Source organism: Apis laboriosa, unplaced genomic scaffold (genome assembly GCF_014066325.1).
Source record: "Apis laboriosa isolate Shangri-la unplaced genomic scaffold, ASM1406632v1 scaffold108_cov151, whole genome shotgun sequence".
In the NCBI taxonomy this organism is placed as follows: Eukaryota; Metazoa; Arthropoda; class Insecta; order Hymenoptera; family Apidae; genus Apis; species Apis laboriosa.
This window is the reverse complement of record NW_025220781.1, coordinates 104,383-130,919: the sequence shown is the minus strand read 5'-3', so window position 1 is coordinate 130,919 and position 26,537 is coordinate 104,383. Positions and strand designations below refer to the sequence as shown.

At 37.3% G+C, this 26,537-nt stretch overlaps 1 protein-coding gene across 1 annotated transcript in view; it reads right to left on the bottom strand.

Moving 5' to 3' along the window:
• Window positions 1-26,537, bottom strand: part of LOC122710585 (trichohyalin) — a 179,949-nt gene that overhangs the window by 78,211 nt on the left and 75,201 nt on the right. Inside the window, exon 3 of the mRNA XM_043928514.1 lies at window positions 25,924-25,999. Coding sequence (XP_043784449.1) covers window positions 25,924-25,999 — 76 coding nt within the window. The remainder of the gene's footprint in view (window positions 1-25,923; window positions 26,000-26,537) is intronic.

The window sequence follows — 26,537 nt, the reverse complement described above, 5'->3', positions numbered from 1 at the left end:
GATTAATGGAAATTCTCGATAACTAGGACTCCTCTTATCAACTCCCAATATCTTCGCTCTTGTCTTTTACAAAATCTTATTTTTCTCAACGCTGAAATAAAATAAAAAATTAATATATTAATAAATGTAATTATTATTCTATATTATATTATATAAACAAATGCTAATTTTGTTGTTCGCTTCACGCGCCAATTTTAAATATTGGAAAGTAATAAAGCTTTATTACTTGGGAGGGAGGGGATGAAATGCGTCTGCACCGTTAAAATCTATCCCAAATAAAAAATGTCTCGTATCATACTCGTGTTCCGGATATTCTGTAATATTTACAGCCTTTCTTCCTCAGTCAAAGAGTTTCAAGGAAGGAAGAACACGAGGAACATTATCGTGTGAACAAGGACAGCAAACATACTGGAGGGGGGGAGCAAACAGAAAAGAGAAAGCTTTCTCTACTTTTTTTCCCTCCCTTCTATGTTAATGTTAGTTCACGCTTAACAAACGTGAATCGAAACGTTAATTTCGCTTACGTATGAATATCACGTACGCTTCGTTTCGTCTCGTTATTTTTTTTTTTTTTTTTTTTTTTTTTTTTTCCTTTTTCTTTTCCTCGCCGATCGAAAGTGTCATTTTGTGTCAACGAGACACAAAATTAAATATCATAGTTTTCTACGGGTATGAAATATCTCGTAATTTATGCAACTTGTAATTGGTCCTTTTAACCGTGGAACGCAATTTGTTAGAAATTTTACGGGCCCGTACTAAATTAATTACATTTCAACAGTAATTTTATATCAAGAATACGAGGGAATTTAATCAAATTCGTTCTGTTAATGGTAAAGTTAACTTTTCCCAATATTTTCTTTTTTTTCATCCCCATCGTTCTTTCGTCCAACGTGTAATTAATTAAAGGCCGGCAATTTTTTCTGTACACACGTCATCAACCCTTTGCCCCTTTTCCTTCCTTCGAAAATTACGACAATCTTATCGAGACAACCTTGTCATTTCTAACGAACGTGCTCGCTCTAATTTGAAATAATTGCATTGAAAAAATAGCAAGAAGAAACAGCAAAATGTTCACCGTGTTATTCAAATAACGAGGCGAGAAAAATAAATTCTTAAGAAATAAGAGTCGTAAACATGTACATTCACGATTTAGATAAAAAATTTTTAAACTTCCAAATGCCAAAATAATCTAGAGGATTATTATCATTTCTGAATATCTAAATATTTACGACTATATCTTTTTTAAATCTACATAAAGAAAAAAGAAATTACAATTTTAATTAATTCCACTTAATCAAAAATGAATTCTTAAAAAATAAGAATCGTAAACAATGATATTTCAATAATTCACGATTTAGATAAAAAAATTTTAAACTTCCAAATGGATGATTAAGATCATTTTTGAATATCCAAATATTTACGACTATATCTTTTTTAAATCTACATAAAGAAAAAAAAAATTACAATTTTAATTAATTTTACTTAATCAAAAATCAATTCTTAAGAAGTAAGAGTTGTAAAAAATTGATATTCGAATAATTCACGATTTGGATAAAAAATTTTTAAACTTCCAAATGCCAAAATAATCTAGAGGATTACCATCATTTCTGAATATCTAAATATTTACGACTATATCTTTTTTAAATCTACATAAAGAAAAAAAAAATTACAATTTTAATTAATTTTTACTTAATCAAAAATCAATTCTTAAAAAGTAAGAGTCATAAACATTGATATTCCAATAATTCACGATTTAGATAAAAAATTTTTAAACTTCCAAATGCCAAAATAATCTAGAGGATTACCATCATTTCTGAATATCTAAATATTTACGACTATATCTTTTTTAAATCTACATAAAGAAAAAAGGAATTACAATTTTAATTAATTCCACTTACGAACTCGTATCGATTCCTCTTCCTGCAAATATTCTACGATATTTTCAATCTTCTACATTACATCGAAAAGGAGATAGATCTTGGAAGAAAACATCGGGTAAATAAACGAAGGATTCGCGGAAAACAGTTTTTTTTTTCTTCCTGTTCTGAGTCGTTCCTCCTCACACGAGGAGATTGGAATACATCGTGTTGCGTCGGTGTTGCAACTTCGAAGGGATGGCTGGCTTTAATATAAGGACAGGGAGGATCTTGATGACGAGATAGCGGGGGATGGATGCCACCACGTCGAAATGGTATGCGAGGAGGGCAAGTAACCCAACACGAATCCCTCCGGCTGACGATAAGCTGCGCCACTCTGCTTAAGCGTATCACGTGCAATAACACACACGATAACACCTTTTCTTCACCGTTTCTGTTACTACTGGATGCCTTATATGCAAAATCATGGTCCATGATTCTTGATGGTTGAATTGGTTTAATGGCTTGGACGATGTCGAAGACTGCACTCGAATGTTTGAAACATTGTATTTTGTTCTGGTCGATATTTAGATCTTTCGTAGTTCTTCTAATTTTGCTTTTTCTTTTTTCCAGATTGAAAAATTCTTATATTGGACTATAATTTGAATATTCGAAATCGAACAATTTATTTTTCGTGTAGATATTTTACAAAGATTCTTTTATTCTGATTGAATGAAAGCTCGTTGATATCAATTACGAATTCGTAATCCATATAATACTGATACTTGTTGTTTTATTGTTGAAAATGAAAAGATAGACTTTCAAAATAAATTATTGCTAACGGGTTGCTACGATTCTTTCTCGCGATATTGAATTTTAAAAAAAGAAAACTTTTCTAATACGAGACTTTACTCCAAGATTCGACGCACGACCAGCAACCTCGACGCGAACTTCTATACTACGACGTATAATAAAGGCGTATCGATTCTAATAAACAAATCCCCACCAAACTCGCTTATCTACGATACGTACATCGATTTGTTTTCATTCTCGTATTTACATTTTCTAAACCGTTCGTTCATAACAATTCGTCTTATTTCCAACTCGATTCAATCTTTCCTGCAATTTAATATTTTTAAATTAATATATAATATAATATTAATATATAATAATATTTTTTCCTCTTTCAAATTTTCACTCGTTAAATATTTTTTATACATTTTATCGTATCGTAAACTTTTACAAGTTTACAAAAAAAATTTCTAAAACTCTTTGAAATAAAATATAAAATAAATTAATGAGATAAATATAAAATAAATAAATATAAAATAAAATAAATATTCCTTGCAAATAAAGTAAAAACGCGAGGAAGGAATCTTCGAACGCCAGTTACAACAAAAAAACTTGAAAAACGTGAGAGAGAGAGAGAGAGAGAGAGAGGGAGGGGGCGGAGGAGCTCATAGGAAAACTGTTTTCCTACGAGGGCGTCGAATGAAGAGGTGTCGGTTAATTGACATCCTCCCCGAGTGCCTCTGTCATTTATTCTTCTTCCAGTAAAACATCGTCTACCCTTTGTCGCGGCGTGATTGTCTCCGGTGATTACGGTTTCGGGGGTTGTTTGCATTTAGGAAGCCATCAACGCTTAATCGCATTCCTTCTCGCCTCGGGAGATTGGAAGTTTCGTCGGGAGAGAGCTTTCGTTCCCCGTAACTTGCCGCATTTACATCGTATCCACGTGCAAGCTAAATAGGCTTTTCCATGGGAAAAGAAAAAAAGAAAGGCTCGACCGGTACAGCTATAAAAATCCAGCGCGTGGGTGGAGGAGGGGTCCGCGGCGAATGGAGAAGCAAACCGTGAAAAGCATCCCGGATCGATTTTACATACCGTTAAATCAGGCTGCGCGAAAGAGAGGGTAGAGAGGGAAGGATAAAGATCAATGATGGCGGACATAATGATGAGAGGAGGGAAGTTCAAGGCTATGAGGGGGAAAAAAATCCTTTTGATTCTCCCGTTATATCTATAAATAATGGTATTGCAGAGATTTTATTATTGAGAGTTTTTCAAGGAGATTTTAATTGAAGAAAAAGTTTTAATTTAAAAAATAATTATATATATATAAAAAAACAACATTTGTGTAAAAAGTATTCGAAAAACGAAGAAATTAATGTGATATAACTTTTGAAAGTTATTCTTCGAAAATAATCCTCTTCTTTCGCGCATATAATAGAGAATTTTTGAATTCTTGAATCAAAATCAATATTGTTCCACGAATTCTTTCTAATTTTTGAATCTTTGAATTCTCTTGACGCTGAAAGCTTACTTAGAAAAAAATAAATATCAACGACGATAATAATAATTGGACGCAATTGATGAGGAAAGCAAAAAAATAAATATCAACGACGATAATAATAATTGGACACAATTGGTGAGGAAAGCAAAGTTCAATGGTAGGACGAGTGGGAGAAAAATTTCTCTCCCCTCCCCCGGATCCAATTAATCAATGGAAAGTTAATCAGGAATTTCGTAAAGGTGGACGTTAATTGAAATGTGTCTGGTTCCGAGCGCAGACGCTCAGAGCACTCGAAACTTGCCATGGAAAGAAGAGAAAATTCGATAAACCACAATGGCAAAACTCGTCGAGGGACCATTTTCCGTTCCGCGCCGCGTAACTTCCTTTTAAAGCCTCCCGCGTACCCTCGCATCAACCGAGGGGTCCATAAAGGAAAGGAGGGGGGCGAGGGTGGCCGGGGGACTCGCGAAAAACTTGGCCCCGTGTTAAAACGAGCCCTCCGCCGCGCATAATTAAGACCAATTAATATTCGGCTCTCGTGCTCCTCCACGCCCTGCCGACACTTCCGGGACTCGCATTCCGGTCGAGAACGTTACTTGTACTTTCCCGCGTCGATCCGGCGATGACTCGAGAACGGGTATGAATAATTAAGACAAATAGAAGAGGAGGACGCTCGTTTCGAAGAGAAGTTGGGAAATTAGTTTATCCTCGACTTTTACCGTTGTTTAACGCGAGTACAGTCGTTTTCAACTTTTCCATCTTTTGATAAAGGTATTGATGCGCGCGTAGATATAAATGTAAATGCTTCGAGTGAATATTAATTAAACAGGATCATATTGATATATATTTTGGAATATTATTAAAAAAAAAAAAAAAAAAAAAACGAAATAGAATTTGTTGAATCTGAAAATTATTATTTTTTTTTTTTTTTTACTTCTCGTATGAAAATTGAACATGATGTTAGAACGGATATGAATTTTTGAACATCAATCCTTTTCACTTTTCAAGTATTTTTTTCTAGAATATTTCAATGTAATATCTTATTTAATACTTGAGAACGTGTATTTAAAATATAATTGTAATTTAAAAAATCATATATCATCTTCTATTAATATTAAATAAAATTTAATATTTAGAGAGAGAGAGAGAGAAAAATTGTTATTCGGCAACTTGCATAGTTGTACACGATGAAATACAGAATGTTACAATTCGTGCGAGGGAAAATCCAATGCGTCGTAGCAGGAAATCCTAAATCATCCCCTATTTTTCCCTTCGCGTTTTCCCTTTCTGATTCTTATTCACCTCTTCGACGTTCTCGAGGCATCCTCGAGCACCGATTCCAGAACGATATATCGTACACGGGAAACCAGTTCATACCAGAATAGACTTTCTCGAAATATTTCTGACATTTCAAACAGTGAATTTATTTCGCTTTATTCGACTATCTACTTTGTCTCGTCGCATTACCTACGTTATCCATCGAAAAATTTTTCCACGTGTTTTCGAATATTCGAATTAAAATTTCCATCCAGGGGGGAATTATTGAAATTAAAAATCGAACGAAGAATTGTAAATCAATCGAAATCATCGAGAAATCGAGAACGTCAGTGTTTTGGTGAAATGGATAAATTGGCCTTCTGAGCAAGACGGGCCGTGTAAAGAGCACGATTCAATGGAAAATGGAAATGGTCATTGCATAAGAAATTGAAAATTTCGATTCGATGCTTCGTCAGAATTGAATTGGCAGCTTGAAATACCGTTCAACGATAGGAGTGGCGTGTTTCGTGCAAAATTCTTTCTTCATTCTCAACTTTCCAGCGCAACTCCAATTCCGTTGGAAAAATATCTGAATCTAAGATAAATCTGAAAATCAATATTGTTCCACGAATTCTTTCCAATTTTTAATTATTAAAATAAGAAATGGAGGAGAGCTCGAGTTTATCATCGATTATTATTTACCAATGGAGCAAATAAAATTTGGAAATTTTACGAATTACTTCCATTTACGATTTATTTCCAGAAGAAGATAGAAAGAGAAATAATAAAGAAGCGGCATTGAGGCTTCATCCCCTTCGACGAAATAAAAGTAACACGATGTCACGAACGAAATCAATTCCTTTGATTCATGCAAACTCGCCCTTCCCAGCCCGTGGCCGTTAAATCCAATGGCAAAAAGCCTCGTCTAACGCCATCAGTATCACGCCAACGCTGCAACCCCCGAAACGTCACCCATTCTTTCTCCATTTCGAATCACTTTGCGCCCCATGACCTTCCGTCTACACTGTCCAAGATATATATATATTCGAAATCGTACTTTTCCACCCTCGTACGGGTTCTATAGGACCCCGCACGAGTCGTCCAGACCGACGTTTTCCCTCCATTATTTGCGCGTCTACTCATTGGACCCCCCAAGAGCTTGACAATACCGCAATTGTGGAGCTCGTAGTAATATCGTTACACTCGCATTTGCCTTCGAACAGACTGTCGCGTAATTTCCATGAATCATTCCTCGTATTTCTTTATTCTTTTTCTCGAACAGGAAGAACATTTCTCTTCGTGGAAGAACGTAGGAAGAACTGGAACATCCCTTCGATCCGTTTATTGCCCTCAGATATTAGAAATCGATCGTTTCACTTATCCCAAATTTTAATATTCAATTTTTAATAATGTTTGTTAAAGAGAATTCAATCAAATTTTATCGAAAATAACGAACGAAACGAAAAGATAAAAATACAAAAGCGAAACGATTTCTTTTCCCGCAATTTCTCTCCGCGAGAAAAAGCCAAACACCACGCGACGAAGGAAGGAATTTCCACGGAAATTCTCTACCCTTGGAAACTTGCCCGAATTCCATAATTCAACGTACGAATCCAATTCGTTCGTCAGCATATCTTGCACACGAATTCCATCTCGAAAAACACCAACTCTGGCTCTCCACGTCCACGAAACTGAGGTCTGTCATCGCGCGAGAGTCTCTCGCCACTTCGTCCACCTCACCCTTTAATGGCCGTGTGCCATTCCTTTATTATTTCCCCGCGAAATAAACGGGGGATATAGGATTCCCGGGGGTGTTTCGTTTCTTCGCTCGCGAGAGGAAGAAAAGAAGGGAGAGAAGAGGGAAGGGAGGGGGTGGATGAAAAGGATGAAATGTGAGAAGAAGCGAGGGTTCGAGACTCGGCCGTAGGCTCTCTTCTTGGCCGTTTTCTTTTTCCACGCGTGAAAGGGGTGGACGACGAAACTTTAAACGCGGACAATGCAGGAATGTTGTCGATGCGCCATTCTATTATTTTCGCTCGTTCGGTCGGCCGTCAAGCTTGCAACCTCGAGGCAACACCACTCCCTAGGCGCGACAGACGCTTTTAATTTCGTTATTCCCTCGTCGCTCGCCTTTTCCCCGATGCCGCCATCTTCCTCCTTTCCGCCGGCGTCTCGAAGCCAGCCGCGAATCAGTTTAATCGATTCGACGATGTCGATGGTGGAAAAAGTTGGATAAGGTAAGAAAGTTTCCTTCGAAATGAAGACACGTGTGGTTTTTTTGAAGATGGATTAAACGGGTAATGCTAATCGTGTTTCTTGACTAATTTGTTTAAAAAAAGTATGCTCCCAATTAAGGTGTTGGTAAGGCTGGAAATTGGTCCGTTATTATTTTTTTTCCAGAATCAAAGAAGGCGTGTAATGGACAAGGTGAGAAGAATTGTAAGTGTTACACTTCTGACGGACATTTTTAGCTCGAAGCGTGTTCCATTGTACAACGTATTCTTGTTTAACCTCGCGTTAAACCAAAGGGTTGCTATGTACAAGGTATGCACCCGTGCAGGGGTGGAATGGGTGGAAAACAAACATTTTATATAAAAAAAAAAGTCGGTCAAGAGATGACCGTAGGGGTAGAAACAAGAGTCCACTGTCCTGGTAGAACTTTTCCAAGATACGAAGTTTTTTCTCAGAACAATTACTTTTTAAATTTGATCTTGCCAACCAGAATGTTGAAACAAATTATTCCTTTTATTTTTTTTCTCGATGAATAATAAAACGTAAAATTTATCGTTGTTATTTCATTAAAAAAAAAAAAGAAGAAGAAGGAAAGTTGAATAAATATTCCATACAACGTTATCTCGATTATTTCTGTTAAATTTAAAAAGAGAAATGGAACAATGAATCCTTATTCCAAAAATAAAATCCTTATTCCATAAATTATTTATGCATATTTAAATGTATACAACTTTTATTTTCAAATTTAATTTAAGAGACGACGCAGAACTTTTTATTCTCAATATAATTATAATTTAAAAAATCTTTCCTTCTCTTTCTCCTTCTCTTTGAAAGATCCTCGATTTCATTTACTTCGCCTCGTCCTTTAAAAAAGAAAAAAAAAAGAAAGAAAGAAATGATGATCGAAGGGACAACTCGAAACAAGAAAGGAAGAAATAATCCTTTGAATTAAAAAAAGAAATATCGTGCAAACTTCAACATCTTCGATTCGCTCTTTGCTTCGACTTTGCAAATTCATCGACTCGCATAATCGCGGAGGGGAAACGGTGAACCCTTCCGCCATTGAAAGTCGTCTTAAATTCGCGATGAAGAGGGCGAAGAATCAAAATCGTTTTTTCCCCGTCGAATTCCCGCCCGTGTTAAACCACTCGATTCGTCCGATTTTCTTAATCCACGAAAGGAGAGAAAGAAAGAAATGGATGGTGAAAATCGATACGTCTAAAATCAACGCGAGGATTTATAATCGAAGAGAGAGAGAGAGAGAGAGAGAGAGAGAGAAAGGAACGAAAAAGATCTCGAGATTGTCAGACATAATATTTAAGGATTATTCCGTCTCGAATAATTCGTGAAACGGAAGGAGCGTGGCATTGTTCCGATCCATTAATATCGTTCGACCGGCAAATTGGATTACCGGGGAATCCCTTTAAAGGGGCGTTGCACCGATCCCCTGTCGCGATATTTCTTTTTTTTTTTTTTTCTTTTCATAGACATCGATGTTACGTCTTAAACAAACTTGTATAATAAAGTATATTTATCTTGTGTCCATACTTTGTGAATAAATGGAATGTTTTTTTTAACCAGATGAACGAGAGATTAAAAAATTATCGTTAATAAAAATTAATTTCAGCGTTGAATTTTTAATTTTTTATTATTATATTTACCGTTCTAAATTTTTAAAAGAAACAAAAAAAAAAAAAACAAGAGGAATAATTGATATTAGCCTTCAAACCTGAACTTATGAATTTATCGAACGGGTAATGGCTCGATATACCTTGGAAAATCTTTTTCCGATAAAAATTTCTAATATCTTTTCGACATCATCCCCTCCACTGAATATTCCACTTTTTAACTTTGAAGGAAACACGCAGTACATTTTCGAGATTTTATTATCCCCGAGGAAGAAGAGGGGGGAGGAATCACGATGGAAATTCAGGGGGCCTCGAAAGGATACAGGTCTGACAAGTTAATAACTTCTTTGTGAGAGGATATACGGTTGCGCGATGAGGCTAACGATAACCGAAAGAAGAGAAGCGATTTTAACGCGCAATTTCGCGATAAAGCGAGGCAAAGAGGGAAGGAGAGGGCAGATTTCTGAAACCACTTCTGGTTACCACTTCGCAATTACGATTACGAACGGGTGCGATGGGATTAATCGACAAGCGATGCGGATCCCAAGCATCGGATGGAAATGAAATCGGATTTCTTTGACAACTATTGCACAGGCAGGTTGCACGCGGTTGGCACGAAAATAATAATCACAGCCGACTAAACGACCCTCCGCAACGGTTCAATTTACTTAACGTCATTTAAACCGGTACGTGACAAAGGGCACCACGCGGCTGCTACGCGGGAACAGACTTAATAAAGAGAGGCAACGGGGTGACGAGAGGAGAACAACAATTACTCGAGTTAAACAAATTTTCGTTTCATTGAGTGAACAAAGGACCGGAGATACCTTCCTCCGTTTTATCATAATAAGGACTCGCGCGACACTCGCGCTCCTCCACCTCGGTGACAGTGAAGAGGAAAACAGCGTAAAGCGTTTCCTAAAAAGGGCTCTCGCGTTTTAATAAATATGCTGTGGAAGAAGTCGAGCCGGGAGATCTGGAACGAACAAAGGATCTTTCTCTTCTTCTTTTTCTCTTTTTTTTCCCCCCCTCCTCGCCACTTTTCGCCTCGTTTGCGAGTTGTTGCGAGGAAACTTCTTCCTTCTTTCTGAATCTCTCTCTCTCTCTCTCTTTTTTCTTTAGATATCGAATATATATTTGATTCAAAGTGAGTGTGTCGATACGATGTTGAGGAAGATTTGAATATTTTTTCTTTTTTTTTTTTTTATTAAAATCAGAGGATTCATGCAGAATATTCAAATAGAAAAATTATATTTATTAAACGTATTGTTATTAAGATATTATTAAGTTACAAAGAATTGTGTAAAGTTTGTGTAAACTTTATTCTTCTTTCTCAAAAGAAGAAACAAAATAATTTTTCTACACAAACATTTTTTCTTCTTCTAAAACCAACAAAGATGAATGTATCAATTATTATTAATTACACGTAGAAAGAAACAGTGGCTCTTCTTTATTCAATCTCGCATCTCCGCAAACATAATTTTACCAAGGAAACGGGTAATAACAAAGAATGAATCAATTTAAATTGCCTTCAAAGTTCACCGCCAAAGGAACGGTGAATGACTAATTAGCATCTAATTACACGTCGTACCTTTTTCTCGGTCACGGTGTGAAATGAAAAGTTGGAAAGAAAGAGGTGGCATTGAAATACCTGAATCCTGTAATTAAATGTTAATTCGCCCGGCTCGCTTCTTCGTTCAATTAAACGTACCCGGTGTCCTCGATATATCAATTAACAGGGAGCCGAGGGCCAAGTACGGCAAACAGACGCGAACGAAATCGATCTACATTGACAGAGACCGTGCAAATGAAAATAGCATTTCTTCTTGCTTTGGCAATCCGAATTGGAAAGCAGCGTTTAACGATCCGGCTCACAAAGGGAGCAATTTCAAAGTGAAACTTAAAATCGTTCCAATAATTAATCGAAAAGGAAAAAAAAAAAAAAAAGAAGATCTACAAGAATTCACACACTCTTTTTCCTTCTTTCTTTCCTTTTTGCGTCTATTTATCAAGAGATTTTTTTTTCCTTTAATTAAAAACTAAACACAAACAAATGATACATCGCCATTAAATTAAATTCCATAAATAATTCGATTTTCTTTATTATCGGGGGTAACGAAGATGAGAGATAGATTTAATTAACCGAGATAATTTTTTGATCTCCAGAGGGAGAGAGAAAATCAAGAATATCCCCCCCTGTTATTCCTCGTAACAATGGAACATCCATGGTAAGAAATAATAGCGCGTCTCTGGCTAAAAATAGATCTTTATATATATATATCGAGAGATGAAACTGTCGAATGAAAAGCTCCAACCTCTTTCATCGAGGAAGGATGAAATCCTGATATCGTACGAATCTTTCTCCTATCGAACAGATAGGGCTACTCTTCCAAGTGTTCACCAACCGAAAATAATTGAATCTTCGCTACTTATTGGTTAGCTCTGAAACCTTTTTTTTTTTTCTTTTTTTTGGGGACGTGGCCTTCCCCGATTCGCGCTCGATTCCGTCAGACAAACACACTCGAACGAGCGGAGAACGGGATAAGCGGCGGAGTCGGGTATCTCAGCGTGTGATAAAGGGGATGGAAAAGGGAAAATTTCGCTGTTAAACGAACCAAAATTATTCTTTTATACGAGGCATGTTGAATGGGACTGGATTATCGATGGGAAGGAATCGAGTTTACACCGAATTCGATTTCTAATCTGAAACTTAATTACGGTGGTGGAAAAAAGGAAGAAGGAGAATAGGGTGAGGGAAGAGGAAAAAAGAAAAGAAAATAAAAGCTTTCCCGTTGGGTTGGATTTTAAAAAAACCAGGAGAGGTCGTGATTGGAGAATGGTGAAGGGGGAGGGGGATGTAAAAAAATGCGGAGGGAAGAAAAGGAAGAGGGATAATGGAAGAAGGTACTAAACATTTTCCACACCTACATGACCGAAAAGGTGGAAATTATTCAGGCTCTTTAACTCTCTCTTCAGGACCGTGCATAATAGAATCTATAATGGCGCATCTCGGCATCCCTTTGGACGTTTTTGAATCTTTTAAAGCGACTGATTGCTTTTACATTTCACCCTCGCACGCTCACCCTACCATTCGGATAAATACTTCGTCGAAAGCGGTGGCTGACACTTGCTGCCCCTTTCTTTCTTTCTTTCTTTCTTTCTTTCGTTTTTTCTTTCTTTTTTTGAGGAGGCAGATGGGGAGATGTCACGAGGAAATCGGAGAAAATTCAGACCTTCGACGGGTTTGGAAAGGGATAAGAGTGTTTCTAGGAAATCCTTCGCCAAGATTTCACCCTGCTTTCGGATATTTCGTGCTTTTCAATAACTTTAAAGAAAAGAGAAATCATTGGAGCAGGACGAATATCGGAAAATAATTTTTCCATTCATCTTATTCGATTAATCAATTATCATTATTATATCCGTTTATCGTTCATCAATTTTTTTCCCTTTAATTCGTACACGTATTAAGAATCGAACAATTATTTATTCTATTCACGAGTTGTTGAAAATTTATAAAATACACGCAATTTCGAAAAAAAGAAAATACAATTTTTGCTCAATTCGAGGGGTACGAACTTGGAAACATCTCTCTACTCGAGCCAAGCTTTTTCCTTTCTTCATCACCGCTGCTCTCTTGTTTTCTCCACCCCCTGAATTCCTACAAGCATCGGGCAAATACTTCTACAGGGACAATAGTCGATATCTCATTCTCTTGCCGGGCGGAAAGTGACACGCAGAAGGTAGCTCGTTACCAGAAGAAAATCATTCCTAATTATATTTACTCTACCTCTAGCCATTTTCTCGGGCGCGGTGAGCAAACGTGCCGGATGAAAGGAAACCGGAATTAATTAATTTACTCGGCTCTATATAATTAAATCACATAAAATGTTTAAATACGTTAAATATAGCGATAACGATTATATTGGACATTTTATAATTGGACATTGTAACGAGACTCCATAATAAGTTATTAAATTTCTGCCTTATTGTTAGAAATAATTTATTAATTAAAATTTATTATTAGCAATAAGTAGAAATTTCATAATGAGGCTTGTGCAATTAAAAGTTCTCACATATGATATTTAGATAATATATATATATTTTAACGTATCTCATTGTATCGTATTTATGATCAAGAGATTAAATAACAGAATGCAGAAGTGGAACGATCTTTTCATTTCCTTGAAGAAAATAGTGCAACAGGTTGACGCTTTGTTTCTTCAATATACTCCTCCTTCCTTTCTACAATGCACTCCAATTAATTTTCGCCATCTTTGTTTCCGTTGCTGTTTTAATCGTTAATTACCATCATCGATTGTTCAATAGTTGGCACAGAAGATTTTTCAAAAAATTGTTTGATTAATAATTTAAACAGGCTTAGAAATATAATTCAATTTCGTAAAATATCGTTTGATTCAAGATTATTGCTCTGTTGAAAAATTTTGCTTCTGATTAAAATCCGATCGAATAACATTCTTTTCAGTCTCTCAAATAGTTCTTAATACGAATTATAAATAGAGAAAGAGAAAGAGAGAGAGAGAGAGAGAGAGAGATAGAGAGAAAGAGAATTCAAATATACGTTTAATTTCATCTGATGAAATTTTTCAAACTTTTACGAAACTACGTGTTTCTACGTAAAGTTATTGCTAAATATATAATGATTAATAGTTAAGACTTTCACCAATCTCTACTTTCTATCCAATAACGTTAAATTGTAATTTCTGAAAAATGACAAGAAATAATATTAAGTATTAACTTATTTCAGTCAGATGAGAATAATAAGTCAATTAGCGCAAACCTAGAAAAACTTTTAAACTTTCTCTCGCTAACTTGGTTCCAAACTGTTATTAAAATAAAATTTATGTTTTACTCGTGTGAAACATTCAATGTTGTGATGTTAACTTTATATTTTGCGTAAAAATAACTTTCTTTTATCATTTATTTTAACCGAATTTAAATTCTCTTATTTGCGCATGTATAATTACATCTAATAATTTTATTTACAACCAATTAATTATTATTGAAATATTTGAATTCATTATGTATACGTTGTGTAAAGTATAATGGAATTTTTTTTTAAAAACCGAAATAATCAACAAATTTAAAATTTCCTTTAAATTATAACGATTGGAAAAAAGAGAGATTTAAATTTATAATGTTAATACATTTTCTTTTGAATACACAAATAAAAAGAAACATAAAAATTCCATTCAATGTAATAAGAAATTTCGAAGGAATATCTATTGGAAATAATGAGGAAATAAAAATCGTAAACTAACAAACGATAAAACGGAAAGGCCAATGGAAACGTAACTCGAAACGCGTTACAAATTCGAACATTGACAACCGTGTTCCCCTATTTAGAATTCCACAATTCCCATAGAGAGAGAGGCATAGATTTCTATCTTGCGGAAATTACGATTGGCAAATGAAGCTTTCACGCAACACCATTAAAGAGTCAATGTAGCGCAACACGGTTTAGGAATCCGCCTCAATTTCGGTTAATCGCGAATACCTTACATATTCGTATCCACATACATCATCCCCATCGCGCATACCGGGTGTGCTAATGGAACCATTACGGAAACCGATTCCACGCACGTCCGTAGATCGATCATATCCAACTAATCACAGTATCTCGGCCTGGCGACGATTCTAATTAACTGTATGAAAGCCGCGAAATATCACCCCTCGAAATACCATCCTTCAATATCTATTTACTTTCAGATTTCGCCTCGTTCGTTTTTCGAAAATATTTATAACACGTATGGAATTAACGTTTGATCGCAGTGGAAACGAAGATCGAAAAATTGGAAATCATTTTTCCGATTGTGGCTGATCCAATTTTTTTTATTAATTCGAAATTAACGTTGGGAATAATTAGGAATAATAATTATAATTATTTTGATAACTTTTCGCTGGCTAATAAAGAACGCAATTTTAAATTTTCTGAAAAAAAAAGAAACAATGGCAATGTTTTAATCTGACTTTTAAATAAATTTTTGAATTCTATAGAATGAGATATGATACGCTTTTGATACGCGCCTAGTTTCATTCAAGCGTAACGAATGAAATCTAATAACTTTCGAAAACTCGCATTTCGTGCAGAATATTACTCCAACGAATATGCATTTTAAAAATCAACAATTGGAATATGCGTGGGAATTTTGAATCGTTCAATTTCTATCCTGTGATGTTTTCAACGAATCTGACAAGCTAATATATCGATCTACGAAAATATCGAAGGAAGGTTAAGTAACAAAGTAAATAAATATTATTTAACTATCACTGAGATTAATAAAAAAAAAAAAATATATTAAACTTGCACGCGTAAACAAATCTCGCATTTTCACTTGAAATCGTTCTCCAAATTGCTCCACGTTTCGTATTTCTCCCTTCACAAAGTAATATCTCCACCGTCCCATTTAAGAAGAAAAGGGTGAAACCACTCGATGAAATCGTTCTACCGTCGAAACTGGGCCACGTACATCAACAACAAATACGCGTAAATTTCCACGATTGCCGTGAAATCAAATCGCCATTGAACCGATGGAAATACGCATTCGGAATTACGTACGATGATGATCGAATTCTCTCTCTCCTCCTCCCCTCCCTTCCTCCCCTAAGTGATTACCATCGATCTACTTCCGTCTACCCTTTCCCTCGCTTCTCTCTTTCCCTTCCACCCTTATTTTCCATCCTTCCCACTCGAAGAAACACTCGAGGATACTTATCAGACCACTAATCCGCGAGATCTCCCTTATTACACCCCTCTCCAGCTCAGAGAAAACAAACGAGACTCGTCATAAGCGTCGTGGCGGCCTCCCTCTGTGATAAATCTCTGTCCCTCTGTAACTCGAATGAACGAAATAACGGACGAGAAGAAATACAAAACGACTGTGGGAAGGAAGGAAGTGCGACGATGAAGGATGAAGAGGAAAGGAAAGAAGGAGACGGAGGAAGACGGGGGTGGTTATGGGGGGGAGCCCCTAGAATGTAATTTGAAAAGTTTTCTCGTTAAATTGCGCGAAACGCGTGCGGTACGCAGCCACGGGACACCAAGGGAGACAAAGTGGACCGGAAGTCCAACAAGTCGGGTACAATGATGGCCACGCCAACTGATTTTAATTATGGAATCCGCGCAGGTAAAACCCTCGATTCCCCCCACGCCGCCTTTGGCCCTCTTTTTCGCCTTTCCACCTGGCCCCGCAATTTCAATCGAGCCCCTCCCTGCACGCGCACCCCTATGCATTACGTTCCTACCTACGTTGCAACCCTCTCCGCGCGATCGATCCGCCCACTCGACTCCAGGAAAATATCGACGAACGTCGAATAACAAATAAAACGCTCGTGAACCCTCGTTTATTCTCGCTATTCTCTCTCTTTCTACCTGTGTCTTCTGTGTAACGATACGCGAAATGGACAGTGGTCGCACGAGATGTCTGCGTGATTCGATATATATTCGATATATATTTTTCGATATCGCGGAAAAATTAAATTGGCGGAGATGTTTGGAGGGGTTCCAGGGTGGTGGAGAGTGGATATTCTCGTGTATTTATAAAAGTTCGGCGAAGGGTGATTTTGGTATGGTGTAAACGATTGTAAAGGGTACTTTTTGCGATACAGAAAGCGATCGACCGCCTCTTCAGATCGTTCCATATTCGAATTAATCGTAAAGTTGTAACTCTTTCGAATTCAAGTCAATATCCTCCCTCTTCAAAATTTGAATTAACTTTTAAATTTTTCGAAAATTTCTCATCGATCCCCAAAAGAATCCTCCCCCAATTCGAAAAGTAAACCCTCTCGTTATTCATTCACCCTTTTCACCATAATCGAGGGTATACGCTTCGTATCATCGTGGCTGGTCAAAGTGCAAAACCATTTAGTTCCGCGAGCGTGGATCCCAAGTAACCACTCCAATTACCTTTGGTCTACGTTTTTTTTATTTTTTTCCTCCCACGCAGAAGAAGGCTCGGGGGAAAAAAAAGGGAGGGAGGGAGGACGCGCGAAAAACGCGGGAAATGGTCGAGATACGAAACGTGTGCGAAAAGCCGAAGGCTGTGGAAGCGTGGCATGAAGAAGGGTGGCGCGAAAGAAAAGGGCTCTTGGGGGGAGGGGGAGGGTAAGAGGGAGGACAGAGAGATCGGTCCACCGTCGGCTGTTTCACGGGTCTCGGTAATTACGGTTTCGGTGTTTTCCGGTGTTAACAGTTGTATCTGGCCCTGACATCTACCTGACTCCACCACCCTGCTGCTTTTCCACCCTCCTTGCGGCTGCCCTCGCAGGCGACGCAATTTTCCAATTCGGGAATAACGCTTGCCAGGCTGCCTCCTTTTGTCTCTCGTTTTTTCCCTCTTCCCTTTGTGTGCACAGCCCGCTGTTTCGCAGGATAAACACGTGGCAGACACGACGTTTGGGCCCGTGTTCCGCGCGTGAAATCTTTTTGAACGTGTTATCTTCACCCTTTTTTCTTTTCTTTTTTTTTTTTTTGTTGAATATTTATTCTTTCGCTCGAGTAAAAGAAGTTGTTGGAAAATCCACGTTAATCCATCTGATGTCTGATGTTTCTTCCGTTCCAAGTGAGTATAACGTGGTAGAGATCAATGAAGAAAGTATTACGTTCCGATGTTGGTTCGTATTCCGTAAGGTGGAATGGAATTTGCATGAAAAAAGAGGGTGTTTTACACGAGGAAAGGGAAATGGTAGCGCGAATTTTCACGAAAACACTTTAAACCTTGTACCCTGTTCTTCTCACTTACACCGCCATTATCGTAACGAAAAGAAAGAGCCGGTGTTAAAAGTCTCAGAACACGCGGGTGGCACAATACCGGGTGCGCACGTCGAATGGCAATTAACGTTCTAAACGATGTACTCGTGCGACCCTTTGCCACTTTTGCATCGAAAGCGTTGAGAGAGAGAGTTTCTCTCGCGGAGGGTGAAAACGCTCTCTCCAAAGGGATCAAGATATTTCGCAGCAATTTCTTCCACGCTTTTTCGAATAATTCTTTTTTCCCGCCAAAAGTTTCCTCCGCCTTTTCGATCAGAAGATTCGCTCTCCATCCGAACTTCTCTGTGAATCGGTATTTAAAACAATTTTGTGATGGTTTAATTAATTAGGGATCTATGATAAATAACTCTTTGGAATATTAGATTCAACGTTATTTAGGGATGATCTAATAATAAGCCATCGTAGCTTCTCCATTTAATTCCATTTACACTGTTATTAAAATCGAGGTTTCCGTGTGTAACCCGTCTCTGCGAACGACTCGACGACGAACCGATATCTGATTTCAGCGATAATCAATTACTATTCCAGTTATTCGATCTGTGACGAAGCTGCAATGTTTGCGAAACGACGGTATCCATTTTGATATCGATGACGCTTGAATGTATTTTATTTTAAAATTTTCCCCAAGCATCCGAAATAAGAGAACGAAAAAGGGAAAATTTTAATCTTGATAAAAATTATTAATAATCTCCGAAAACGACAATTCCACAACTTCAAAATTTAATCCACGATTTCGCCCGCTACCAACCTCTCCAATTTTTCCAAAAAATGGTAAAAATTTTTCCGAATCTTGGGGGAAAAAAAACCATCCGGATCATTCAAAGAATTTAATTAGCGCGTTTTCGTCCGATTCGAGCCAATCTCATCGCGCCGCGTATAACCGGCGAGGGTGGTTAAAAAAAAAAAAGAAAATTCCGCAATAAGTGGTCGTTTCGAATAGAGGCAGGGATCAGAGGATGATCCCGGAGTTCGGTGAGCGGTTCGAGAGGAGGAATAGGAGGGCGGGAGGGCCCTCAAAGTAGCTCAACGACTCGTTATAAATTGTCGTCGACTGCTCCATCTTGGATCCCGGTTGAAACGCGGTGTAATGGCGCGGAGGAGAGAGGAGGGTGGTGTGGGTCCGCCTCTATCGGCAACTTCCTTCCTTCGACTGGCGGAGGGAATTAATTCCGTAAGGACGAAAACTCGGGAACAAAGACGAGATGCAGGATTCAAAGGGAGGCAATTGGATTCGAGGAAGGACCGTTCAGCGTCTCTCTTTGCTACTTTCCCGGATACAGTGGTGAACTTCCTTCATTCCACGCCGCCACCTCTTCTCTTCTTTCTTTCTTTTCTTTTTCTCCTTCGACCAGACGCTAATCCTCGCGATAATTGTAACGATAATGTATTTGGTTTCGACGGAATTTTTAAGTGCAACTTTGACCACGAATCCTGTGCACGATACATTTGCGAATTTTTTTTCTTTTTTTTTTATCAGAAACTGCACGATCTTAATGAAAAACTTTCTATTTTCGTAATATAGAACTTAAATAATATTTAAATGTACATACAGTGTGAAAGGTTCAGAATCAAGTTGAAACAGTTATTTAATTGTCAAGAAATTTTTGAATTCCTTTCCACACGTCTGATTTAGCCTCATCAATTGATACAAAAAGAGAGAGAGAGAGAGAGAAAAGAAACGTTAAAAGAGACGATAAATCGACTTTGAAAAGAACTCGAGCGAGGGAATGTCGAGAGAATAATCGGGATGACCATATCGATCCTCCACGAACAATTCCTCTATATTCGAACGAATAGCGAATATTCAAAGTCGACCGTGATAAAATTTATCGGAAGCATCTTCTTGCCATGTTTAAATAGGGGCAAGGCACAAACAATTTGTCAATCGTTTCTTGCGAGTCTGGGGCGGAAACGATGCCTGCGTAGACCGCTTTCGACAAAGTGCTCTCTAATTACTGCTCTCCGGTGAAATATCACCGATCGCAAGAACTACCTAATGATTTCCCCGAGCGCGGAGCCGCGGTAAAAAGGAGCGGATCGAATTCAGTGAGAAGGAGCAAAAGGGGAGGAGGGATGGAGAGAGAAAAAAATACACGGGGACCATGGTTCAAAGAACTTAATTGGATTTGCTAGGCTGTTCGAAACGGACGGGAATCGCGTTCTATTTTCTTCGTCGCGTTCCTCGTGATTTTACTTTACTTACTTACGCCCGTCCTTGTTTCGCGCATGAAACAAAGAATTTCGAGCGAGAATTTTGCGAAAGGCAGAGGGAACTGAAGACGGTTGCCTCACGTTTTGCATAATTTATCGCAATCTCGAGGAGTGTGTTTTCAAGTAAGAAGCAAGAGTTGGGAAATTCTGCGAAAGGGAGAAGAGAATTTTCTTCGCGAACAAGGAGAGAGGACAAGTATTTTGGTGGTCATCTTAATGTTTTCGTTCTTTGGAAACTTTGTTTTTTTTTTTTTTTTTTTTTTTTTCAAAAATGTGTGATTCTTTTGGCTTCGTGAATCAATTTGATCTTCACTTAACTTTTAACAGATTTGCATATTATCGATATCGACGAATAATAATTTATTGATATTGAGAATTTTATTAATGAAAATCTACAAGTGTGTTTAAATAAGTCTCTTAAATTTCATTTACGATAGTTTTTAAAGATTAAAGAAAGTAATTTTGCGTTGTACATAAATATGTATCTATTTATTGATATTAAAAGAAATTGAATTAAAATCGAGAAAGTTTCTCTTCTCCAAATAATAATTTTTCTTCTATACAAAGGGACGATCAGATTCTTTCGTCCACGGCGAATTATAGGATTCGAGAGAATTTCGTGAATTGCGATTAATAGCCCGCGAAACGAGGTTACGAGCTGCCAACTACCTAACGTGCGTTTTGCATAATTCATTACGTTTTCGCAATGTCGCGTTCACGAGGCCGATTAAACGGAGACGTAATTTATGTCAGAATCGCGTTTTCATTCTCTCCAACATTCTTACTCTCATCATTTGTATTCCGCGAAGCTTCCGCGAATTAAACTTCATCCACCGCGCGTTTAATCGTTCCGACTTTTAATCGTGTAAAAACCTTGACAGCGATTAAATTTCTCTCTCTCTCTCTCTCTCTCTTTCTCTCTCTGTCTCCCTTCTTCAAAATTTTCATAATTTCTTTTTACGATCGATAAAAATACATTCGTACGTTCCAAACAAACGGATGTGGCATAAATTCTAGGAAAAAAGAGAAATTCCAAGGTGTGTTTGCACAGGCGTGACGACTGCAACGAGAATTTATTAGGTATGTTTACAGAGTAAATATACGCGAGGAAAGGAAGCGTTTAAGGAAGATATTTACGAGTGTACTAAGAAAGATAGAAAGTGTCGCGGATTAGTTCCAGAAATACGGAAGTATGTTTATTGTTACGAATATATCATCACGAATACGTGTATATATATTGAAAACTCGGTTTATAAAATCGTTGATGTTTCTCCATCAAAAATATCTTTCATCGTGCAATTTTTTTTTTTAAATTTTATAATTCAAAACTTTCTTCTTTTCTTCTCTTCTATAAAATATAAAACTGTATTCAAAGTATAATTTATTCCGTATATATATATATATCATTGTTATAAGTCGTGTAGAAATATATGTGTTTTTTATTTGTGTCCACGTGTTCTTCCAAGGAAAAGAAAGAAAAAAGAGAAAGAAGAAATTTCACAATTCCACTCGATTCGAAGAGTCACTATAAATTTACAGGAATAAATACGTCGATATTTCTAGCTGACATCAGCTGGATCTTGAATCCCAATCCTTCCTTTCTCCCTCGTTGCACCCTTCTTCCCACTTTCCATTCTCTCCATTCCACCCTTCTCCCTTTCCAATCCATATTCCGATGTTAAACAATATTTCTCTTTTCACCCATTTTCTCCCTTTTGTCTCATCAGCATCGCCTTTGTATTTTTTTTTTCCACCCCACTTTTCTCTCTTCTTTCATTCTTTCTTTTCTTTCTTTTCTTTCTTTTCTTTTTTCTTTTTTCATTTAATCTCGATACATCCGATAGAATATAATTTCCTCCATTTCTTTCATTCCAATCATTTTTATTTTTATACCAGATCCCTTCGTGTTCCTTTCTCTACGGTTCTTGTTTCAACATGGCCCCTTATCTCACGTTGACATTTTCATAGGACATATTTTACACTTTATTCAACGTTTCCCTCTATTCCCCACCCTTGAAAAGCGCCCAAGAGCACCATAAACAGCACATAAATGCCCTATCCTTATCGTTCCTATTCCTATTTCTCTCCCATATTATCCTTTCTTACTTTTAATTTCCTCGTTATTTTTCAAGTATTTTCTACCCCCAATGAATCGATTCCATCTTCATTGGTTCTAATTTTCTACGCCACCTCCTCGTTTACTTTATCCACGTATTTCTTCAACCAACTCAATAGAAACGTATATATATATATATATATACGATTTTCTTCTCCTCGCTTATTCTTTCGCCAACCTGCTTCTCCATCCACCGTTTCCCCTTTGTACTCCCTCCCCCTTTTTCCACCCCCCCTCATCTAATTGTCTTCGTTTTGACCCTCATTACAGACCATTTTTCTCGCCTCTGGCACATCTTCCACCTCGTACGACAATGACTCACCATTGTCTTTATTTCTTTTTCCCCGGCCACCTACTCTCGATCGACCACCACCACCCTCCCATCGATTTCTCGCAAGAGCCGTATCTCTTCATCCGCGCCTTGACCACACGTCTTTCCTTCCGTTCCTTTCCACCCCTCTATTCAAATCCTCTCCCTACCTTTGTTGTTTGTCATCAATCTTACTTGCATGCCATCCAACCCTATCCCTCTCTTATTTCTCTCTTTTATTTCCTTGAAATTCGAGTGGAAATTTATTTTACAAATTTCCTACATAAGTATAGATAGATACATAATAATAAGCGAAGAAATGAATGCGTTAACTCGAACCACTTGTTACTCTCGTTCAATTTTGTAATTACATTTACGTCCTCGCAACTATATATCCAAGTGATCCAATTTGTTTTTAATTTTTTTTTTATTCGACCATTCATTCGGATCTCGCAATAATATTATCTACGTTTCCAGTATACGTACAATTTAACTCTCTCTCTCTCTATGCACGCACATTTCTCTATTCTTCGTTCAACCCCTGTTTGAACGCCTAACCTGTACCATCCCAAGAGGATCGTGTCCAGACCAGGGTGCAAGCATCACCTCCTCGTGTGATTCCACGTGTGCGCCTCTCCGTGACAAAGCCAGATTTAAGCCCCGCTTACGAGTCGGAGTTTTCCAGCTGGAACACCTCCCTCTCCTCTCTCCTCTCCTCTCTCTCTCTCTTCTATTGCAACTACACGTATAACGATTTTCCTCCCCTCCGACGTTTCGTTATCAACCATAATAGAGTGCGTTCCGTGGAACCAGAGTGAATGCACACACCGAGATTTAGAGAGAAACTCTCCCCCGTTGGATGTTGCCGCGAACATTTTCGAATGGAAAAAAAAAAATGGAGAAAAAGAGGGAGAAAAAAATAAAATAAAAAATAAAAAATAGAAAAATGAGAGAGGGGAAAAAAGAGGATGAGAGAGAGAAACCACGGGGGACACAATGGGGCTGCCCTTTGTGTCGTGTAATGGGGATGGAGGCCCCCTTTCCTCCCCTGTATCGCCTGCTTGCCAAATATTTCCCCGTTGGATGACTCCTATTCGCTGGTATCCGTTTCAAGCGCGGTCTTTGAGGGAATTTTGTCTTTGAGCCGCGCGGCGGTCGGACTAAATTTTTTAACAGGTTGAAAAACTGCTTCTCGTTTTCTTTTTGCAAGGGAAGGGGGGATAATAAAACGCGTCGATTGGTGCGCGGAATGGCGCGTGGTTTTGTTGTTGGTGGATGCGTTTCTCGTTGATCTATTTTCTAGTAGTTCGTTGTGAGATGGAGAGCAGCGTTGAAATTATTTGGAAAGGGATTTTACGTATTATTTTGAAGCTGTGAATGATAAGTAACGATTTCTAAATTTAAAAAAGTTTGGATCTATTTTATTATAGAGTGTGGAACTTTTGATGCGATTGAACGAAGGTTAATTCGAAAGTATCCAGGATTAATGTAGCATTGTGGACAATGTGGAAGTAATTTTGAAAATATTGAAATATAATTTTCGAATTGTAAGAAGTGAAATTTAAATTAAACTTATAACTTCGCAAGAGAAAAGATATATTGGAAAATTTTGCAAATACATTTCAAAATTTGTCCAATTCAATGATCAATAATCGATTTCACGCGTGACCAAATACGAAACTCGACAATTTGTTTCTCGAGTATCGAGTAATATTTACTCTTCTATTAATTATGATTCGTAATTTTCAGAATAATAAAGCGAGGAGAAAGAAGAAAGTTATGCGGCAAATTATACTTTTACGTTGTTGATAATCGAGAGAAGTGAAGTGAAAAATACCTGTTACCTATCATCAAACGCACAATTAAGCGTGAATGAGTACTCTGCGCTTCGCGCGCAACTCTTAAACGCCAACAATTTCGAGTTCCGTTATGTTTTCACGTACATTCGAACATCCATCGAGGATTAATCTCGCCGATGATAATGCGGGCGACACACATTTTTCATCTTGGCTCAAGCCTAGCTGCGGGATTTCTTTCAAGGTCAGTGGGTTAATTCTCGAAAATGATCGATCATTGTAAAAATGCAGGAACGAAAATGGAGGAGAAGATTGATGATATTTTCTTTCTTTCTTTCTTTCTTTCTTTCTTTCTTTCTTTCTTTTTTTCTCTCTTTCTTTCTTTCTTTCTTTCTTTCTTTCTCTCTTTCTTTCTTTCTTTCTTTCTCTCTTTCTTTCTTTCTTTCTTTCTTTCTTTCTCTCTTTCTTTCTTTCTTTCTTTCTTTCTTTCTTTCTTTCTTTCTTTTTTTCGCGAATCACACGTTGTTCCTCGTATTATTTTTGATCAAACAGTGGTCTCTTTTATCGAAAGAAATTCGAGAGAAATATGTGAAAGCAATCGTGGTCAATGTTCGTGAATTTTTAATGAAATATTGGAAATTTTTTTTGTTCTAATTAAATTAATCCTTGTTTACAAGGAGAAATGAGGGAGTTTCTCTTTAGGAATTCGATTGAATAACCGAATTCCTTTAATCTCTATTAGAAAATTAATGATTAAGTGAAGTGTACATAAAAGGTATCTGCATACCGTAAATATCTTGGCTTGGTTATTCAAGTTGATTAGATCGTAAAGAAAACTAAATGGACGATTACATTCTTCTCTTTTTTTCCCCCCCCTTTACTTCTCGTCGCAAAAACTTGCAATCGAATTTTGCAATTAAATTTTCCTCGAGAATTAGAAATCAAAAATATTCCGTTCCGTTTGATCGATAAAAAGAACGAAATAAAATAAACCCAGCTTAATTGCAAGAGCCTTAATTGAATGAGGTAGCAAGGGACGGATGAGCCTGTTTATTCACGGAGAGAATCGTGTCTAAGATTCGAGAGAAAGGAGAGAGGAGATGGATCGATCGTCGATAAAAGGAAAAAAAGAAAAGCAAGACACGTGGAACGAGAGAAGCAGGGGGTGGAGGGAGTGGAATAGAGGCATTGTCACCCCTCCAGTGTGCAATTGTGACGAGCTGGCAATTCGATTCCGAAACAGGACTCAGGAGAGGGCATAAACCTCGCTCCACGATCGTTTGTCCTTTCTTTCTTCATTTCAACCCTGCTCCACCCCCGACACATCGACGATCGTCCTCCTGTCGCTATTTGTCTCGCTAACTTCCCCGCCTTTTTGTTCCAGGCCATCCTGATCCGCGCCACCCTTCTCCCTTAAAGATTCAATTTAATTCACTCACCATGAAGAGCTTTCAAATATGCCTTGCCGGCGTTGATCAGCTGCCTGGCCCCCGGGTTGAACTTGTCCAGGATGTTCTGCAATCAGAAACGTAAAACGTGTTGTTTATGATTCGTTGGTTGTCAATTAAATTTTGAATTAAATTTATTGGAGATCGTCTAAAGTAATAAAAATTGAAATCTTTTATCAGGAAGACGATACTTTTTTAAATATATTTTTTTTAATAAGCGTGAATATAAATTTAATTTAATTCAAGGGATATTTCAAAAATATATCAATTCCTTTAGGATCGAATAAATAGTACGCTATTATATTTTTAAATTAAATGAGAATTTTGGAAAAAGAAATTTTGTCTATGATTATACCAATTAAGAAGTTTTTTAAGATTCTACTGAATTTAATAAATGCCATATTCAAAACCAATTTTTTAGAGACTTTAAAATAAAAAAAGGGTGCATATCAAAAATTTCACAGGTAGAGAGATAATAATTCACCGTGGAAAAATTTGATTAAAATTAATCCAATCAAAAATTGATGAATTATCCAACGAAATAAATATTGCACGCAAATTGTCACTTTTAATCCGGGATCGATCAATTTGTTTTCATCCAGATT